Source organism: Lethenteron reissneri, chromosome 61 (assembly GCF_015708825.2).
Source record: "Lethenteron reissneri isolate LAM-NWPU_2019-01 chromosome 61, ASM1570882v1, whole genome shotgun sequence".
Taxonomy (NCBI): domain Eukaryota; kingdom Metazoa; phylum Chordata; class Hyperoartia; order Petromyzontiformes; family Petromyzontidae; genus Lethenteron; species Lethenteron reissneri.
This window is the reverse complement of record NC_083839.1, coordinates 3597176-3612654: the sequence shown is the minus strand read 5'-3', so window position 1 is coordinate 3612654 and position 15479 is coordinate 3597176. Positions and strand designations below refer to the sequence as shown.

The 15479-nt window shown below is 55.8% G+C and overlaps 1 protein-coding gene across 2 annotated transcripts; it reads right to left on the bottom strand.

The window, feature by feature from the left end:
* Positions 1 to 389: 389 nt before the first annotated feature.
* Positions 390 to 15174, bottom strand: LOC133358352 (obscurin-like protein 1). 2 transcript variants are annotated; one of them, XM_061576642.1, is made up of 6 exons: positions 14516 to 15174; positions 9953 to 10544; positions 7983 to 8252; positions 6391 to 6663; positions 5608 to 5916; positions 390 to 3728 (listed from the first exon to the last, which is right to left on the bottom strand). In XM_061576642.1, the coding sequence occupies exons 2-6, from the start codon at positions 10287 to 10289 to the stop codon at positions 3256 to 3258; spliced, it is 1662 nt and encodes a 553-aa protein (XP_061432626.1). In that variant the 5' UTR covers positions 10290 to 10544; positions 14516 to 15174; the 3' UTR covers positions 390 to 3255. The 2 variants fall into 2 exon arrangements, with proteins under 2 accessions (XP_061432626.1, XP_061432627.1); XM_061576643.1 differs by having other exon boundaries at positions 14525 to 15174.
* Between the last annotated feature and the right edge of the window lie 305 nt (positions 15175 to 15479).

Here is a 15479-nt window from a genome sequence, read left to right as displayed (position 1 = left end):
CTGTCCGTCTATGGGTCCATGTGTAAGTCCATGGGTCTGCGCGTGAGTTTATGGGTCCGTGTTTAAGTCTATAGGTTTGTGTCTGAGTCTGTGGGTTTGTGTGTGAGTCTGTGGGTTTGTGTGTGAGTCTGTGGGTTTGTGTGTGAACTTATGGGTTTGTGTGTGCGTCTGTGGTGTCTGAATGAGATGTAAAATCTCAGAGTAATGTTCGTGGTGGACAGGCAGAGGGCAGTGCAGCTCAACTGAAGCTCCGACAACACGTGCGTCAATGCCACTGTCGCCCTAAAAGTAAACGCTATATAATAGGCGACGTTTCGCCCCCCCCCCCCCCATCTTCAAAGAATGAGAATTGTTTTCAACAACAAGTGTCAAGGAACAACAACAACAACTATTTTAAACGGCGTTTATTTTTTTAAATTAATGCTTAACGATGCCCCTATGTCTCCCCAGTGACGATGTTTATTTACACACCGCACCAGGTACTCATTTGAGGCCGAGTCCACCTAGGGGAGGCCCAGGACCGCTTCAGATAATCATCACCTGGTGTTGATGGCCGTGAGCGGGAATCGAACTCACGTCGCGGTCGGCAACGTACGGCGCGAAAGAAGTTCAACGTGCATTCGTACATGCGCCACCTGCTACCCACACAGACGTGTACACACAAACACACACAAAAAGAGAAAGATCCCCCGTACAGCCTTAACATGCTGTAGGGGCAAGTGCTGTTAGCGAGCAGAACCTATGAAGGCCGACACGGCACACGAGGGGTTGGGTGACCAACAAGATGACTCTATCTTCTTGGTTCTTTCGGTAAAGTCACGTAGAAGGGAAGTAATAAAATAATAAAAATAAAACATAATAAAACAATTCTCACGACGTTTCCGCCACAACGCAAGCAGCCTGTCCTCAGGTGAAAACCAGGTCTGTCGAGGCGACAGCGTCTGAATGAAACAGCACACGTGCTTGGAGCATATATTTAAGCTGGGTTGACTATCCAGAGGGGCCACTTTAGCTAGCACCTGTGACAGGAGGTCATAGAAGGTATTTGACTCATCGGCCTTGCCTGCATCCCTCCACGGATGTTCGTTTTCGGTGGGGGCATAAGTAACCACGACTACCACTCCTCGCCTCCGGTTGATGGGAAGGCGAGCCTAAAGTAGCCTGGGGCTTACAGCTTCCCACACCTCACCGCCACGCTCCCACGCCCCCTTCATTCTTTTGTTAAGAAGAAGAGCCACTCCCTGTTGTTTGGCAGTCTCCTGCCCCGAGTAGAAGACTGTCCACCCCTCATGGTGGCAGGAGCCAGAGCCGGTCCACCGGACCTCATGAATGCAACAGAGATCCAGGCAGTACCGGTCCAGCTCCCGACAGAGGAGTTGCAGCCTTTCCTCTGCAGTGAGCGTTCGAACATTCCACGTGACCATCCGTAGTAGCTTTTTGTTGTTTCTGGAGGAGCTCCGAGGGTGAAGATTCAATCTCCTGGCTCCGCCAAATGGGGTTTGGCCAGGAGACGTCATAGAAGCCTGCCCCCCCGGGGCCACCGGCACAAGCTTATTCATTACATATTTTTTTAAATGGTTTTGCGGTAATTTATTGAAGGTGGAGGGGTTACCAGCCCCTCGCAACCGTCCAGAGCCCCCATTTGGCCTGCTGTGGTGGTTACCAACGCCCTGAGGGGAAAGGCCAATCGGAATTGGCCTTCCCCCCCACAGCACTGTCCACGACAGCGTTGCCCATCCGGCACCATGAGTGTACACACACACCCGCCACTGACAGTCCAACAACGATGACCAACTGTGACCTGTCAGCCGGCAAATGCAGACGGCATCGATCGCTCCGGAAAGATTTAATTTCCACTCAAAGTCGTCGGAAGCATTCAAATCCGTCGTGCTCTCCGGCGTCTGGCGCGGTGGTGTCCGACGTTTCGCTGCCACACGTTTCGCTGCCACGTGCTTTACGAAAATTTTCTTGCGTTGATTCATCGATCGAGATCATCGTCGCCATCTGCACCAACACCGCGCCGTTTGCCACGGCGCCTGTGCCAGGCTAGGTGTACTTTGAGACTACCACGTGAAGTGTCGAAGGCCTCGCTGACAGGAGGTGTCGGGACAGACCCAGCAGGTGCCACGGGTTGGGTGACTGAAATGACCGGTAGATCCACCACCAGCTGTACCCCTATTGTGCCAGGCTAGGTGCAGGAGGAGGTCTCGGGACAGACCCTGCAGGTGCCATGGATTGGCTCACTGAGATGACCGGTAGATGCACCACCAGCTGTACCCCCTATTGTGCCAGGCTAGATGCAGGAGGAGGTCTCGGGACAGACCCTGCAGGTGCCATGGATTGGCTCACTGAGATGACCGGTAGATGCACCACCAGCTGTACCCCCTATTGTGCCAGGCTAGATGCAGGAGGAGGTCTCGGGACAGACCCTGCAGGTGCCATGGATTGGCTCACTGAGATGACCGGTAGATGCACCACCAGCTGTACCCCCTACGGTGCCAGGCTAGGTGCAGGAGGAGGTCTCGAGACAGACCCTGTAGGTCCCATGGGTTGGCCGACTGAGATGACCGGTAGATGCACCACCAGCGGTACCCCCTACTGTGCCAGGCTAGGTGCAGGATGAGGTCACAGGACAGACCCTGCAGGTGCCATGGGTTGGCCGACTGAGATGACCGGTAGATGCACCACCAGCGGTACCCCCTACTGTGCCAGGCTAGGTGCAGGATGAGGTCACAGGACAAACCCTGCAGGTGCCATGGGTTGGCCGACTGAGATGACCGGTAGATGCACCACCAGCGGTACCCCCTACTGTGCCAGGCTAGGTGCAGGATGAGGTCACAGGACAGACCCTGCAGGTGCCATGGGTTGGCCGACTGAGATGACCGGTAGATGCACCACAAAGCTGTACCTCCTATTGTGCCAACTTGCTGCGTTTTAGCCGCCCGGCGCTCCGCTCGTTGTTGTGAGCGTCGCTCCTCCACCCTCCATTGTTGCTGGAGGGGCGACTGCCTCCAATTGCCCAGTAGCAGCAGCAGCGTCCTTCACTTGCCTCCTCCTCCACAGAGGCCGACCTTGACACCGCAGCTGTTAGCAGGTAGTCTACGGCAAGTCCACCGAGCTCCACGTCCGCCATCGCCCCCCCCCCCCCTCCTTCGATGCTCATTCGTGGGGACGCGGCCGGCAATGAACCCGCACGCGACTCTCCGTCCGTGAACATTTCGACCGTCCACAGCCGCCAGGCCGCCGGGCGTCGCCCTACGTGAGCCGGTCCATCGGCGTCCCCTCCAGGAGGCCGTCGCCGCCACCGCCGGCACCGCCGCCACCGCCCCCCAGCAGGTAGGCGAGCAGGTAGGCGAGCAGGTAGGCGACTATAGCGAACGCGAACGAGACGGAGAGCAGGCGCGAGAAGAGGCCGTCGCCCTCGGTCACGTAGAGCGTGGCGTCGGCGCGCAGGGCGCCCGCCAGGAAGGCGATGGCGGCACCGTCGTCCCGCCAGCCGACGCGACGCACCACCAGCGTGTGCGTCGCGCCGAAGTGGCCGACGATGTGGCGGCCGTCGTCGACGGCGGTGGCGGCGGCCGCGGCGACGGCGCCGGCCGACGAGATGTGGACACCGTCGCGAAGCCACTGGCCGGGCGTGGCGCGCGAGAGCTGGATGGTGAAGGTGGCGTCGTCGTCGCGAGACGCGTGGATGTCGCTCAGCGGCGAGAGCACCTCCACGTCCCCTTCTGTCGGTGGGAGGGGGGGCGGGGGGGAGGAGAGGGGGGGTGGAGAGGGGGGCGGAGAAGGGGGGGGCGGGGGGGAGGGTGGAGAGGGGGGTGGAGAAGGGGGGGGCGGGGAATGGTGGAGAGGGGGGGCGGAGAAGGGGGGGGCGGGGGGGGTGGAGAGGGGGGGCGGAGAAGGGGGGGGGCGGGAGGGGGTGGAGGGGAGGGCGGAGAGAGGGGGGCGTGATTGATTCGATGCATCGGCAGGATCGTGAGATGCTGGCGGTAAGCTTGTGCAGGAAGCCTTCATCCAGCAGTGGATGGATCGTGGCCGCTGATAATGAGTCTGTGTGGCAGAGGTCGCAAACGGGTTTTGATTCCTTACCCGTACCCGGCCGCACCAGGGTCGCAAACGGCTACCCGTACCCAGCCGGGTACGGGTAGCCGGGTATCGGGTAGGGTACGGGTATCGGGTACCCGGTTGCGACCTCTGCTGTGTGGCACGACGCGACGGGTACCGGCCGCAGCGGCAGCCGTAGCGAGCGAGCGAGAGAGACGTAGAGACAGAGAGCGATACTGGACGTGGTGTGCTGTGTACGGAACAAATATTTCTCCGAGTCCGTGTGACCCCCCTCCCTCCCGGACGGACTCGGCTGAAATTAAACGGTGACTGCTTTTGTGCCGTGCAACGCGACACCGCGACCACGTGACACAGCCCCTGTGGTCCGTGTAAACGTGTCCCTAAAATATACCGTGCACACACGAACGCGCGCACACACACACACAAAAGCAACAAAGACAAAGATCCCCCGTATAGCCTCTAACAGACTGTCGGGGCAAGTGCTGTTAGCCAGTGGCATCTGTGAAGGCCGGCACGGCACACGAGGGGGTGGGTGACCAGCACCACGCCCGACCGCCTTTGTCTCCCGAGTGACGATGTTTACTACAGACCGCAACAGGTACTCATTTGAGGCTGAGTCGACCTAGGGAAGGCCCAGGACCGGTTCAGACAATCGTCATTGGTGTTGGTGGCCGTGAGCGGGAATTGAACTCGGATGGCCGGGTTTGTAGCGTAGCGCTCACCGCTACTACACCACCGCTCCCCACAAAAAAACATGCACACACGCACATACGTACCGATACAGACATGCGTACAGATACAGGCACACGTGGGGACTTTCGCTAACAGTCTGGTTCAGTAGAAAGTTGCGTTGGCGCCATTCGGGGCCTTACCCTATTGCAAACCGGCCAAAATTGGTGGAAGGGCTGCCCAAAACTCGTAGCCAGTTACCCAGCTAGCTTCGCTGGCGAGGTGCCCGCAGCAGCCACTCGCAACAACAACAACAGCAGCGTGTAAAAACATATTCCTGCGGAGGGAGCTGGTAGTAACGTTGGGTTGCTCGGTCAATGGCCAGGGTCAACGTCGGCGTGGTGTATTCCGCAAATATGCCCGACTGTGAGGGCGGGCACAAGCCGGCGTGAGTAGGTTAAACGTTGAGTTTTATAAGGGCACCACGGGGTGACCAGCCCCTCCCCACCCTTCCCTCCCCACCCAGCCCCACCCTTCCCACCCAGCCCATCCCCACCCTCCTCACCCAGCCCCTCCCCACCCTCCCCACTCGGCCCCTCCCCACCCAGCCCCTCCCCACCCTCCCCACCCAGCCCCTCTCTGCACGACGGATACAATAATCCCCTGTGGGCTGGTGGTAACCAGGAGGTTCCTGCAAGTATCATTGGCGTCGAGAGGTGCCCAGCCAGCAGCCAGCCAGGAAACTCGACACGTGTTCCAACCGTGTGACAGCGTCGTTCACGCGTTCAAACAACCGACAATTGTTGCAGATTTTTGGTTCACTTCATCAATGCACGTTATTTTTTTTCATCGAACGAACCCACACGGACTTACTGACGAGCACGGGCCCCCGCAGCTCGGCGAAGGGGCCCCTGCCACCTTGGGCGCCGACGGCGGCCACGCGGAACTCGAACTCGGCGCCGGTCCGCAGGCCGCCCACCGTGAGCTCGGTGCGAGCGCCGGGCCCGCTCACGTCCACCCACGCCGGCGCTCGCTCGCCCCGGGCGCGCATCTCCACCGCGTAGCGAGCCGCGTCGACGTCGCCGTCGTGGTCGATGGGCGGCGCCCGCCACTCGAGCGACACGGAGCTGTAGCTCACCCGGCGCACGTGGAAATTGGACGGCGGCCATCGAGGAGTCGGCACTGGGAGGTGGGAGGAGAGAGGAGAGAGGAGGTGGGAGAGGGGAGGGGGTAGGGAGGAGGAGGTGAGAGGATGGAGGGAGGGGGAGGAGGTGGGAGGGGGAGGAGGTGGGAGGAGGAGGTGAGAGGATGGAGGGAGGGGGAGGAGGTGGGAGGGGAGGAGGTGGAAGGAGGAGGTGAGAGGATGGAGGTGAGAGGAGGAGAGAGGAGGAGGAGGAGGAGGGAGGAGAAGGTGGGAGGGGGAGGAGGTGGGAGGAGGTGGGAGGAGGAGGGAGAGGGAAGGAGGAGGAAGGAAAAGGTGAGAGGATGGAGAGAGGAGGAGGAGGAGGTGGGAGGAGGTGGGAGGAGGGAGGAGGAGAAGGTGGAGAATGGAAGGAGGATGAGGAGGAGGGAGAGACACAAATCCATTATCCAAACGAACAGAATCATGGCACTCGTGCAACATAAGGGACAATGGGGTGGGGGGGGGGGCCGTACCTTTGACGCGGACTTTGCACGTGGTCCAGGACTCCCCGGCCTTGAAGGTGACGTCACAGTCGTCCCCGAAAGCGACGCGGGCGATCTCGAGGGTGCGCGTTCGTCCGCGCGCCGTCGTCGTCATCGTCGTCGTCGTCGAGGTCGTCGCGGCGACGACGACGCCGTCGCGTAGCCACTCGCCCTCGAGGAAGGAGTCCTCCACCTCCACGGAGAGCGTCAACCCCTCGCCCTGCCGCACCTCCACGAGACGAGGCAGCTTCTGCACGATCCGCCCTGGAGGGAGTAGCGAGATGTTGACTCATGTTCTTAGGTGTTTTTCGGTAAAGTCACGTAGGTAAAAAACATTAAAAGTAAAATAAAATAAAAAATCACGACGTTTCGGAGGCAACACAAGCTTCCGTCGTCAGGTGGTACCGTCACAGCCACGACAGCTGTATCAAGTAAATGGAAGATTGCAGAAGCTACCACTCCGTTTATATAATGGTTGGAGAAGGTGTTGGGGCAAGGGCCGCATACTTATTATTAATATGGTAAGCTTCAAATCTAGAATAAGATGTTGATTCCCTCGCCTGGTATGCAGGAGGTCGTGGGTTCGATCCCGACCCTGATGCCTGCTGCTGTATATTTGGAGTTTGCGTGTCTCTCTCTCCGTGGTGAGATGTTGACTGCCTCGCCTGGTGTGCAGGAGGTCGTGGGTTCGACCCTGACACCTGCTGCTGTATATTTGAAGTTTGCGTGTCTCTCTCTCTCATCATCATCGTCACGGTGGCTAGGAGATGTTAACTTCCTCGCCTGGTGTACAATAAGTCGTGGGTTCGACCCGGACGCCTGCTGTGTATTTGGAGTTTGCGTGTCTCTCTCTCCGTGGTGAGATGTTAACTACCTCGCCTGGTGTGCAGGAGGTCGTGGGTTCGATCTTGACGCCTGCTGTATATTTGGAGTTTGCGTGTCTCTCTCTCCGTGGTGAGATGTTAACTACCTCGCCTGGTGTGCAGCAGGTCGTGGGTTCGACCCTGACGCCTGCTGTATATTTGGAGTTTGCGTGTCTCTCTCTTCCCACCCGGCCCACCACATCCAATGTGCATCTCTCTCGCATTACGGCCTCGCCTTTTTTGGCCAAAGCCATCGAACGAGAGACAGCGGCCGTCTGGAACGCCTCTCTCCTCCCCCCATGTTTAGCAAGCCACTGTGAGCAGCCTCGTCTCTTTGTTTACATCATCCAGATCGAAAACTCGCTCCTTCGGACCCCCCCCCCCCCCCCCCGGCGTAAACATTCTGATTCCAGACAGGAAGAAGGAATCATATTATTAGGTTTTTTCGGTAAAGTCACGTAGGTAAAACATTTTAATTAATAAAAGTAAAGTAAAAATCACGACGTTTCGGAGGCAACACAAGCTTCCGTCTTCAGGTGGAACCGTCACAGCACGATGGCTGTATCAAGTAAATGAGAAATTCCAAGAAAACAGTCCTCGTATATATATATACTGGCTGAGGAGGTGGGAGGAGCCAATATCCAGGGCCTACCTTGGCGTAAACATTCTGTTTCCGGACCGGAATAAAGAAGACGGAGAGGGAGCAACGCTCGATCCCACCTTTGACGGAGAGCTCGCCGACGGTGCGGCTGCCCCCGCGCGTCTCGCAGATGTACACCGCGTCGTCGTCCGCCGTCACGTCCCGGATGACGAGCCGGCGCTTCGTGCCCTCCGCCTCGATCCCGTACTTGCGGCCGGGCGCCAGCGGAGTGTCCTCCAGGAACCAGCGCGCCGACAGGCCCGGCGAGGGCACCTCGCACTCCAGCGTGGCCACGCCGCGCTCCCGCACCTCCACATCGCGCAGGCGGCTCTTGAACAGCAGCTGCGGCTCTGGTCGGGGGGGGGGGGGTCGACGGCGCGTTTTGACTTCTACGAGTATCTGTGAGTCCCTACGAGTATTTGTGAGTCTCTACGAGTTTCTGTGAGTCTCTACGAGTATATATGAGTTTCTGTGAGTCTCTACGAGTTTCTGTGAGTCTCTACGAGTATCTGTGAGTCTCTACAAGTCTCTACGAGTATCTGTGAGTCTCTACAAGTCTCTACGAATATCTGTGAGTCTCTACAAGTATCTGTGAGTCTCTGAGTATATATGAGTTTCTGTGAGTCTCTACGAGTATCTGTGAGTCTCTATGAGTATATATGAGTTTCTGTGAGTCTCTACGAGTATCTGTGAGTCTCTACAAGTCTCTATGAATATCTGTGAGTCTCTACGAGTATCTACGAATATCTATGAGTATATGAGTCTCTGAGTATATACGAGTCTCTACGAGTCTCTACGAGTTTCTGTGAGTCTCTACAAGTATCTACGGGTCTCTACAAGTATCTACGAGTCTCTACGAGTATCTGTGAGTCTCTACAAGTATCTATGAGTCTCTACGAGTATTTATGAGTATATGAGTCTATGAGTATATACGAGTCTCTACGAGTATCTGTGAGTCTCTACAAGTATCTACGAGTATCTACGAGTTTATGTGAGTCTCTACGAGTCTCTATGAGTATCTACGAGTATTTATGAGTCTTTATGAGCATCTACAAGTCTCTGCGAGTATCTATGAGGCTCTACGAGTATCTATGAGTCTCTACAAGTCTCTGTGAATCTCTACGAGTCTCTACAAGTATCTACGAGTTTCTGTGAGTATCTACGGGTCTCTACAAGTATCTACGAGTCTCTACGAGTATCTGTGAGTCTCTACAAGTATCTATGAGTCTCTACGAGTATTTATGAGTATATGAGTCTATGAGTATCTACGGGTCTCTACAAGTATCTACGAGTCTGTACGAGTATCTACGAGTCTCGACAACCTACCCATGTGGGAACGGCTTACAACATTGGAAACGCATTTGTAGCGTGGGAGGAGAAGAGGAGGGGAAGTTCTACCCCTCCATGTTCATGTCCCACTCCTTTACTACTTAGGCCCCACTCCTTCCTGGTTAAGCTCCGCCCCTTCCTGACGATGCCCCGCCCCTTCCTGGTTAGGCTCCGCCCCTTCCTGGCGATGCCCCGCCCCCTTCCTGATGACGCCCCACCGGCTCTAACTCTTTCGACTTCATGCCTTTACATTTTTAGGCCCCCGGCGTGGCGTCCGCCCGCGCTCGTGTGGCAGGGACTCGAACATCTGATTGAGCACGGTTGGCTACGTGCCGTGCGAAAGAAGTTCAACATGCACTGAACGCGCTCGCTACTCCCTAGCCAATGTCTTTGCGCCGTGGTGCACCGCACGGATTTTTGGCGACAGACCACGGCTGACCGAGAGCGAGAGAGTGAGATAGAGAGCGAGAGAAAACTAGAGAGAGAGTGAGAGAGCGAGAAAGAGAGTGAGAGAGCGAGAGAGTGAGAGAACTAGAGAGAGAGTGAGAGAGAGGGAGAGTGAGCGAGAGAGCTAGAGAGAGTAAGAGAGCGAGAGAGCTAGAGAGATAGAGCGAGAGATAGAGCGAGAAAGAGTGTTTCCACTGATCGTAAAAAAAAAAAAAAAACGGGTGGCCGGAGTTTAGTCTGCCGTGGGCAAGAGGCAACGCAGACTCGCGGTTACCGTTCACGACGAGCTGCACGGCGCTGAAGGTCTGCCCGATGGCGTTGGAAGCGGAGCACGTGTAGAAGCCGTTGTCCTCCTGCCGGCAGAAGAGAACGCGCAGCACAAAGAGTCCTCCCCCGCCGGCGTCGTCCTCGTACATCACGTAGCGGCGGCCCCTGCGGAGCCCCACGCCGCTCTTCATCCACACGATCTCGGGCTTCGGTTTCCCCGTCACGCGGCAGCTGAGGCGCGCGTGCTTGCCCTCGGTCACCGTGAAGACGCCGGGCGTCTCGCTGTGGCTCTGGTCGCGGTGCTGCTGCTGATGCGTGCCGGCGGCGGCCGCGGTGGTCGTCATGAGGGCGGATGGACGGCACGACCCGCCGTCGTCGCCGCCGTCGTCGCTGTGCGAGTTGACGCCGCTGTCGTTGACGCCGCTGTCGTAGCCGCCACCGGTGACGTGGCGCTTGCGGTGGACGAGCGACTGGGCGTCGTCATCGGGGGCAGACGGCAGCCCCGACTTCCGATCGTCTCCGCTGCTCCTGCTGCCCCCACCGGCGTTCAGGGTCAAAGGTCGCCGGCTCGATGCCCTCTGCCGACCGGTCGCCGTCCGCTAAGGGCGAGCACGCCAGGAGGGGGCGGGAGGGGGTGGGGGGGGGAGATACATAGGTCGAGAGGTCGATGGGGGGTTGGTAAAGACGCAGCCCTGCAGTTGCTTGCCCCCCCCCACCGCGGCTCCCTGTGGAACGGGCTCGACGAGAAGAAGCGAATCGTATTGTGGTAACACCGGGGACATCCATGGCGGGGGCGAGAGGGCGGGGGTGATGTCGAAACACGGTGGAGCCCCCCAAAGCGCGGGGCCCGGGGCAGTCGCTTTGGGGCGACGCTCCCGGCGAGCTAAGCAGCCTCGCTTGAAACCCGAACTTGGGGCCAGCCGTTCGCTTTGAGAATCCGAAGCTGTATTTATGCTGCAGGAGGAATCTGATTATCTATAAAGCTCTTTTTTCACAGAATGTCCAGCAGAGGCGGATCCTTAAACTTCTCAAGGTGGGACAGGGTCAGGGGAGGGGGGGGGGTGCTGTACGAGAAATTAATCGCCGGGCGATTAATTTTGGAACACCTTCAGTCCATTTGATCCGTATATTTATAAAAAGCTTCTCTAATCCCATTGAAATTGGGACAGCATCACCCAGTGGATGGTTTCAATGACCGAACTGCTGCACCGGGTTTGGGTGCATGGGTTAGTTGGCAGACGCATTCCCTCCTGTGCATGGGCAGAGGGATGCTTGGGAAAGGTCAGAGTTTGATTGTTCGTAAACAGGGAAGCGGGGAAATATAATTACAATGGGAGTGAGAGGTGAGAGCAGAGGTCGCAAACGAGTTTTGATTCCTTACCCGTACCCTACCCGATACCCGGCTACCCATACCCGGCCGGGTATCGGGTAGGGTACGGGTATCAGGTACCCGATTGCGAACTCTGGGATGAAGCCATGTTGCAGGCGCGGGTGGGTTGATTCTAGGAACTTGAATTGTGAGAAGAGACACGACGTTGAGAAATGAGTGACAAACGGTTACTCACCAGTGACTCACGGTCTACCCGTACCCGTACCCGGCCGCACCAGGGTCGCAAACGGGTACCGGCCGGGTACGGGTAGCCGGGTATCGGGTAGGGTACGGGTATCGGGTACCCGGTTGCGACCTCTGGGTGAGAGGGACTGGGACGCCTGGGACAGATATCAAACTCTAATCGAGGATTTCCCTTCGGATCTGACACGCACAGTCATATGAAACTCGAGGATTTCCCTCCAGACGTGGCATGCATAGTGACATAAAACTAATCGAGGCTTTACCGAATAAGAATATTTATTTACGCTGGAGGAATCTGATGAGCTATAAAGCTCTTTTTCACAGATGTCCAGTCGGGGCACGGGGTCAGAACAACAAATGATAGAAGCTCAACAAAGTGGTCCCACAGCGCTGGCGATAAAACACGACGTGTGCAGATGTTCTAACACCAAATAGAAACCGTTTGCGAAGGAATCTACTCCGGTGACAGGCTTCTTAGGACCTAGTCTCACCAGTGTCAGACCGGAGATCGCCCAAAAGCAAACAGTACCAAGACAATGCCACACGTATTAGGACATTTATAATTCAAACACAAACAAATACAGCAATAAACCATTCCCATCCTACCAGACAAAGCCCACTGAGGTATTAACTCACTATTCATAATCATCATTACGACAGTGATGATGCACCACTCCGCTACTACTCCTGACGCAATCACTCAGCTCGTCAACCACCTCCATGGAACATCACGGTTGTTGCTCTGTAAGGGACTCCTCTACTTATGAACATTCAACTTACGAACTTTCAGAGATACGGACAAACCTGTCCGTATGTCCGGTTGCCTGTTCGGACCGAAAGTCCTAAGTTCAAGCGCCGCGCAATAGATGGCGGTGGTGGCATCTACATCTGCAGAACGTAAAGAACCAGTGGCTTCTACATCTGCAGAACGTGAAGAACCAGTGGCTTCTACATCTGCAGAACGTGAAGAACGAGTGGCATCTACATCTGCGGAACGTGAAGAATCAGTGGCATCTACATCTACAGAACGTGAAGAACCAGTGGCATCTACATCTACAGAACGTGAAGAACCAGTGGCATCTACATCTACAGAACGTGAAGAACGAGTGGCATCTACAACTGCAGAAGATGAAGAACCAGTGGCATCTACATCTGCAGAACGTGAAGAACCAGTGGCATCTACATCTATAGAACGTGAAGAACCAGTGGCATCTACATCTACAGAACGTGAAGAACCAGTGCAATCTACATCTGCAGAACGTGAAGAACCAGTGGCATCTACATCTGCAGAACGTGAAGAACCAGTAGCATCTACATCTACAGGACGTAAAGAACCAGTGGCATCTACATCTGCAGAACGTGAAGACCCAGTGGCATCTACATCTGCAGAACGTGAAGAATCAGTGGCATCTACATCTACAGAACGTGAAGAACCAGTGGCATCTACATCTACAGAACATGAAGAACCAGTGGCATCTACATCTACAGAACGCGAAGAACCAGTGGCATCTACACCTGCAGAACGTGAAGAACCAGTGGCATCTACATCTGCAGAACGTGAAGAACCAGTGGCATCTACATCTGCAGAACGTGAAGAACCAGTGACATCTACATCTGCGGAACGTCAAGAACCAGTGGCATCTACATCTACAGACCGCGAAGAACCAGTGGCATCTACATCTGCAGAACGTGAAGACCCAGTGGCATCTACATCTGCAGAACGTGAAGACCCAGTGACATCTACATCTGCAGAACCTGAAGAACCAGTGGCATCTACATCTGCAGAACCTGAAGAACCAGTGGCATCTACATCTGCAGAACGTGAAGAACCAGTTGCATCTACATCTGCAGAACGTGAAGAACCAGTGACATCTACATCTACAGCTGTACAACATGAAGAACCAGTGACATCTACATCTACAGCTGTACAACATGAAGAACCAGTGGCATCTACATCTGCAGAACGTGAAGAACCAGTGGCATCTACATCTGCAGAACGTGAAGAACCAGTGGCATCTACATCTGCAGAACGTGAAGAACCAGTGGCATCTACATCTGCAGAACGTGAAGAACCAGTGACATCTACATCTACATCTGCAGAACGTGAAGAACCAGTGACATCTACATCTACAGCTGTACAACATGAAGAACCAGTGGCATCTACATCTGCAGAACGTGAAGAACCAGTGGCATCCACATCTGCAGAACGTGAAGAACCAGTGGCATCTACATCTGCAGAACGTGAAGAACCAGTGGCATCTACATCTGCAGAACGTGAAGAACCAGTGGCATCTACATCTGCAGAACGTGAAGAACCAGTGACATCTACATCTACATCTGCAGAACGTGAAGAACCAGTGACATCTACATCTACAGCTGTACAACATGAAGAACCAGTGACATCTACATCTACAGCTGTACAACATGATTAACCAGTGGCATCTACATCTGCAGAACGTGAAGAACCAGTGGCATCTACATCTGCAGAATGTGAAGAACCAGTGGCATCTACATCTGCAGAACGTGAAGAACCAGTGGCATCTACATCTACAGAACGTGAAGACACCAGTGGCATCTACATCTGCAGAACGTGAAGAATCAGTGCCATCTACATCTGCAGAACGTGAAGAACCAGTGGCATCTACATCTACAGAACGTGAAGACACCAGTGGCATCTACATCTGCAGAACGTGAAGAACCAGTGGCATCTTACATCTGCAGAACGTGAAGAACCAGTGACATCTACATCTGCGGAATGTGAAGAACCAGTGACATCTACATCTACAGCTGTACAACATGATTAACCAGTGGCATCTACATCTACAGACCGCGAAGAACCAGTGGCATCTACATCTGCAGAACATGAAGAACCAGTGGCATCTACATTTGCAGGAGATTACACAACTTTCACAGCCACTTACCATGTTTAGTGTGCACGCCATAAAACGCGTTTAATCGACAGGGAGTAAAGTTGGACTTGCCAACAAATCGACTTACGAGCAGTACCTCTGCAACAGAACTCGCTCTTCAGCAGCGTCGCGGACGACGGCGCCAGCCCGAAGGCAGGAGCCGCGTGCTGGCGCCCGCCCCCCGGGACCTCCATCGACGCGGCTCAGCCGAGGCTCGATGCTGCCGTGGCTCGGTTCGGCACGGATGTGGCTCGGTTCCACTCGGTGCAGCGCAGTTGTGTCCTGGTTCGGCTTGGCTTGGTACTGCCGTGGCTCGGTTCGGCACGGCTGTGGATCGGTTCTGCTTGGCTTGGTGCTGCTTGGGCTCGGTTTGGCACGGATGTGGCTCGGTTCTGCTTGGCTTGGTACTGCCGTGGCTCGGTTCAGCACGGATGTGGATCGGTTCTGCTTGGCTTGGTGCTGCTTGGGCTCGGTTTGGCACGGATGTGGCTCGGTTCTGCTCGGTTCGGCACAGCTGTGGCTCGGTTCGGCACGGATGTGGATCGGTTCTGCTTGGCTTGGTGCTGCTTGGGCTCGGTTCGGCACGGCTGTGGCTCGGTTCTGCTTGGCTTGGTGCTGCTGTGGCTCGGTTCGGCTCGGCTGTGGTTCGGTTCGGTTCGACTGTAACTCGGTTCCACTCGGTGCGGCGCGGTTATGTCCCGGTTCTGCTCGGCTCTGCGCGGCTGAGCTGTGGCTCGACGCGGCTGTTGTGGTGCGCACGAGGGGAGGCGGTGATTATTTTTAGGCAGAGGAGGTGACGACGACCGTCCCCCGGAGGGACAAGTGTGAGTGTGTGAGATAAGTGTGTGTGAGACAAGTGTGAGTGTGTGTCTGTGTGTGTGTATCTGTGAGACAGTGTGTGTGACACAGTGTGTGAGTGTGTGTGACAAGTGTGTCTGTGTGTGTGACAAGTGTGTGTGTGTGTGTGTCAGTGAGACACGGTGTGTGTGTGACACAGTGTGTGTGTGTGAGACAAGTGTGTGTCTGAGTGCGTGTGTGTGTGTATCTGTGAG

Bases quoted from the DNA above. Each gene is read 5' to 3' on its own strand.
- LOC133358352 (XM_061576642.1), bottom strand. From the start codon at position 10,289: ATGACGACCACCGCGGCCGCCGCCGGCACGCATCAGCAGCAGCACCGC. The intron at 5,917-6,390 runs GTACGGCCCCCC...CCCACCTCCCAG, and splicing joins GTGCAAAGTCCGCGTCAAAG to TGCCGACTCCTCGATGGCCG. The intron at 3,729-5,607 runs GTAAGTCCGTGT...TCCCACCGACAG, and splicing joins GCGGGGGCCCGTGCTCGTCA to AAGGGGACGTGGAGGTGCTC.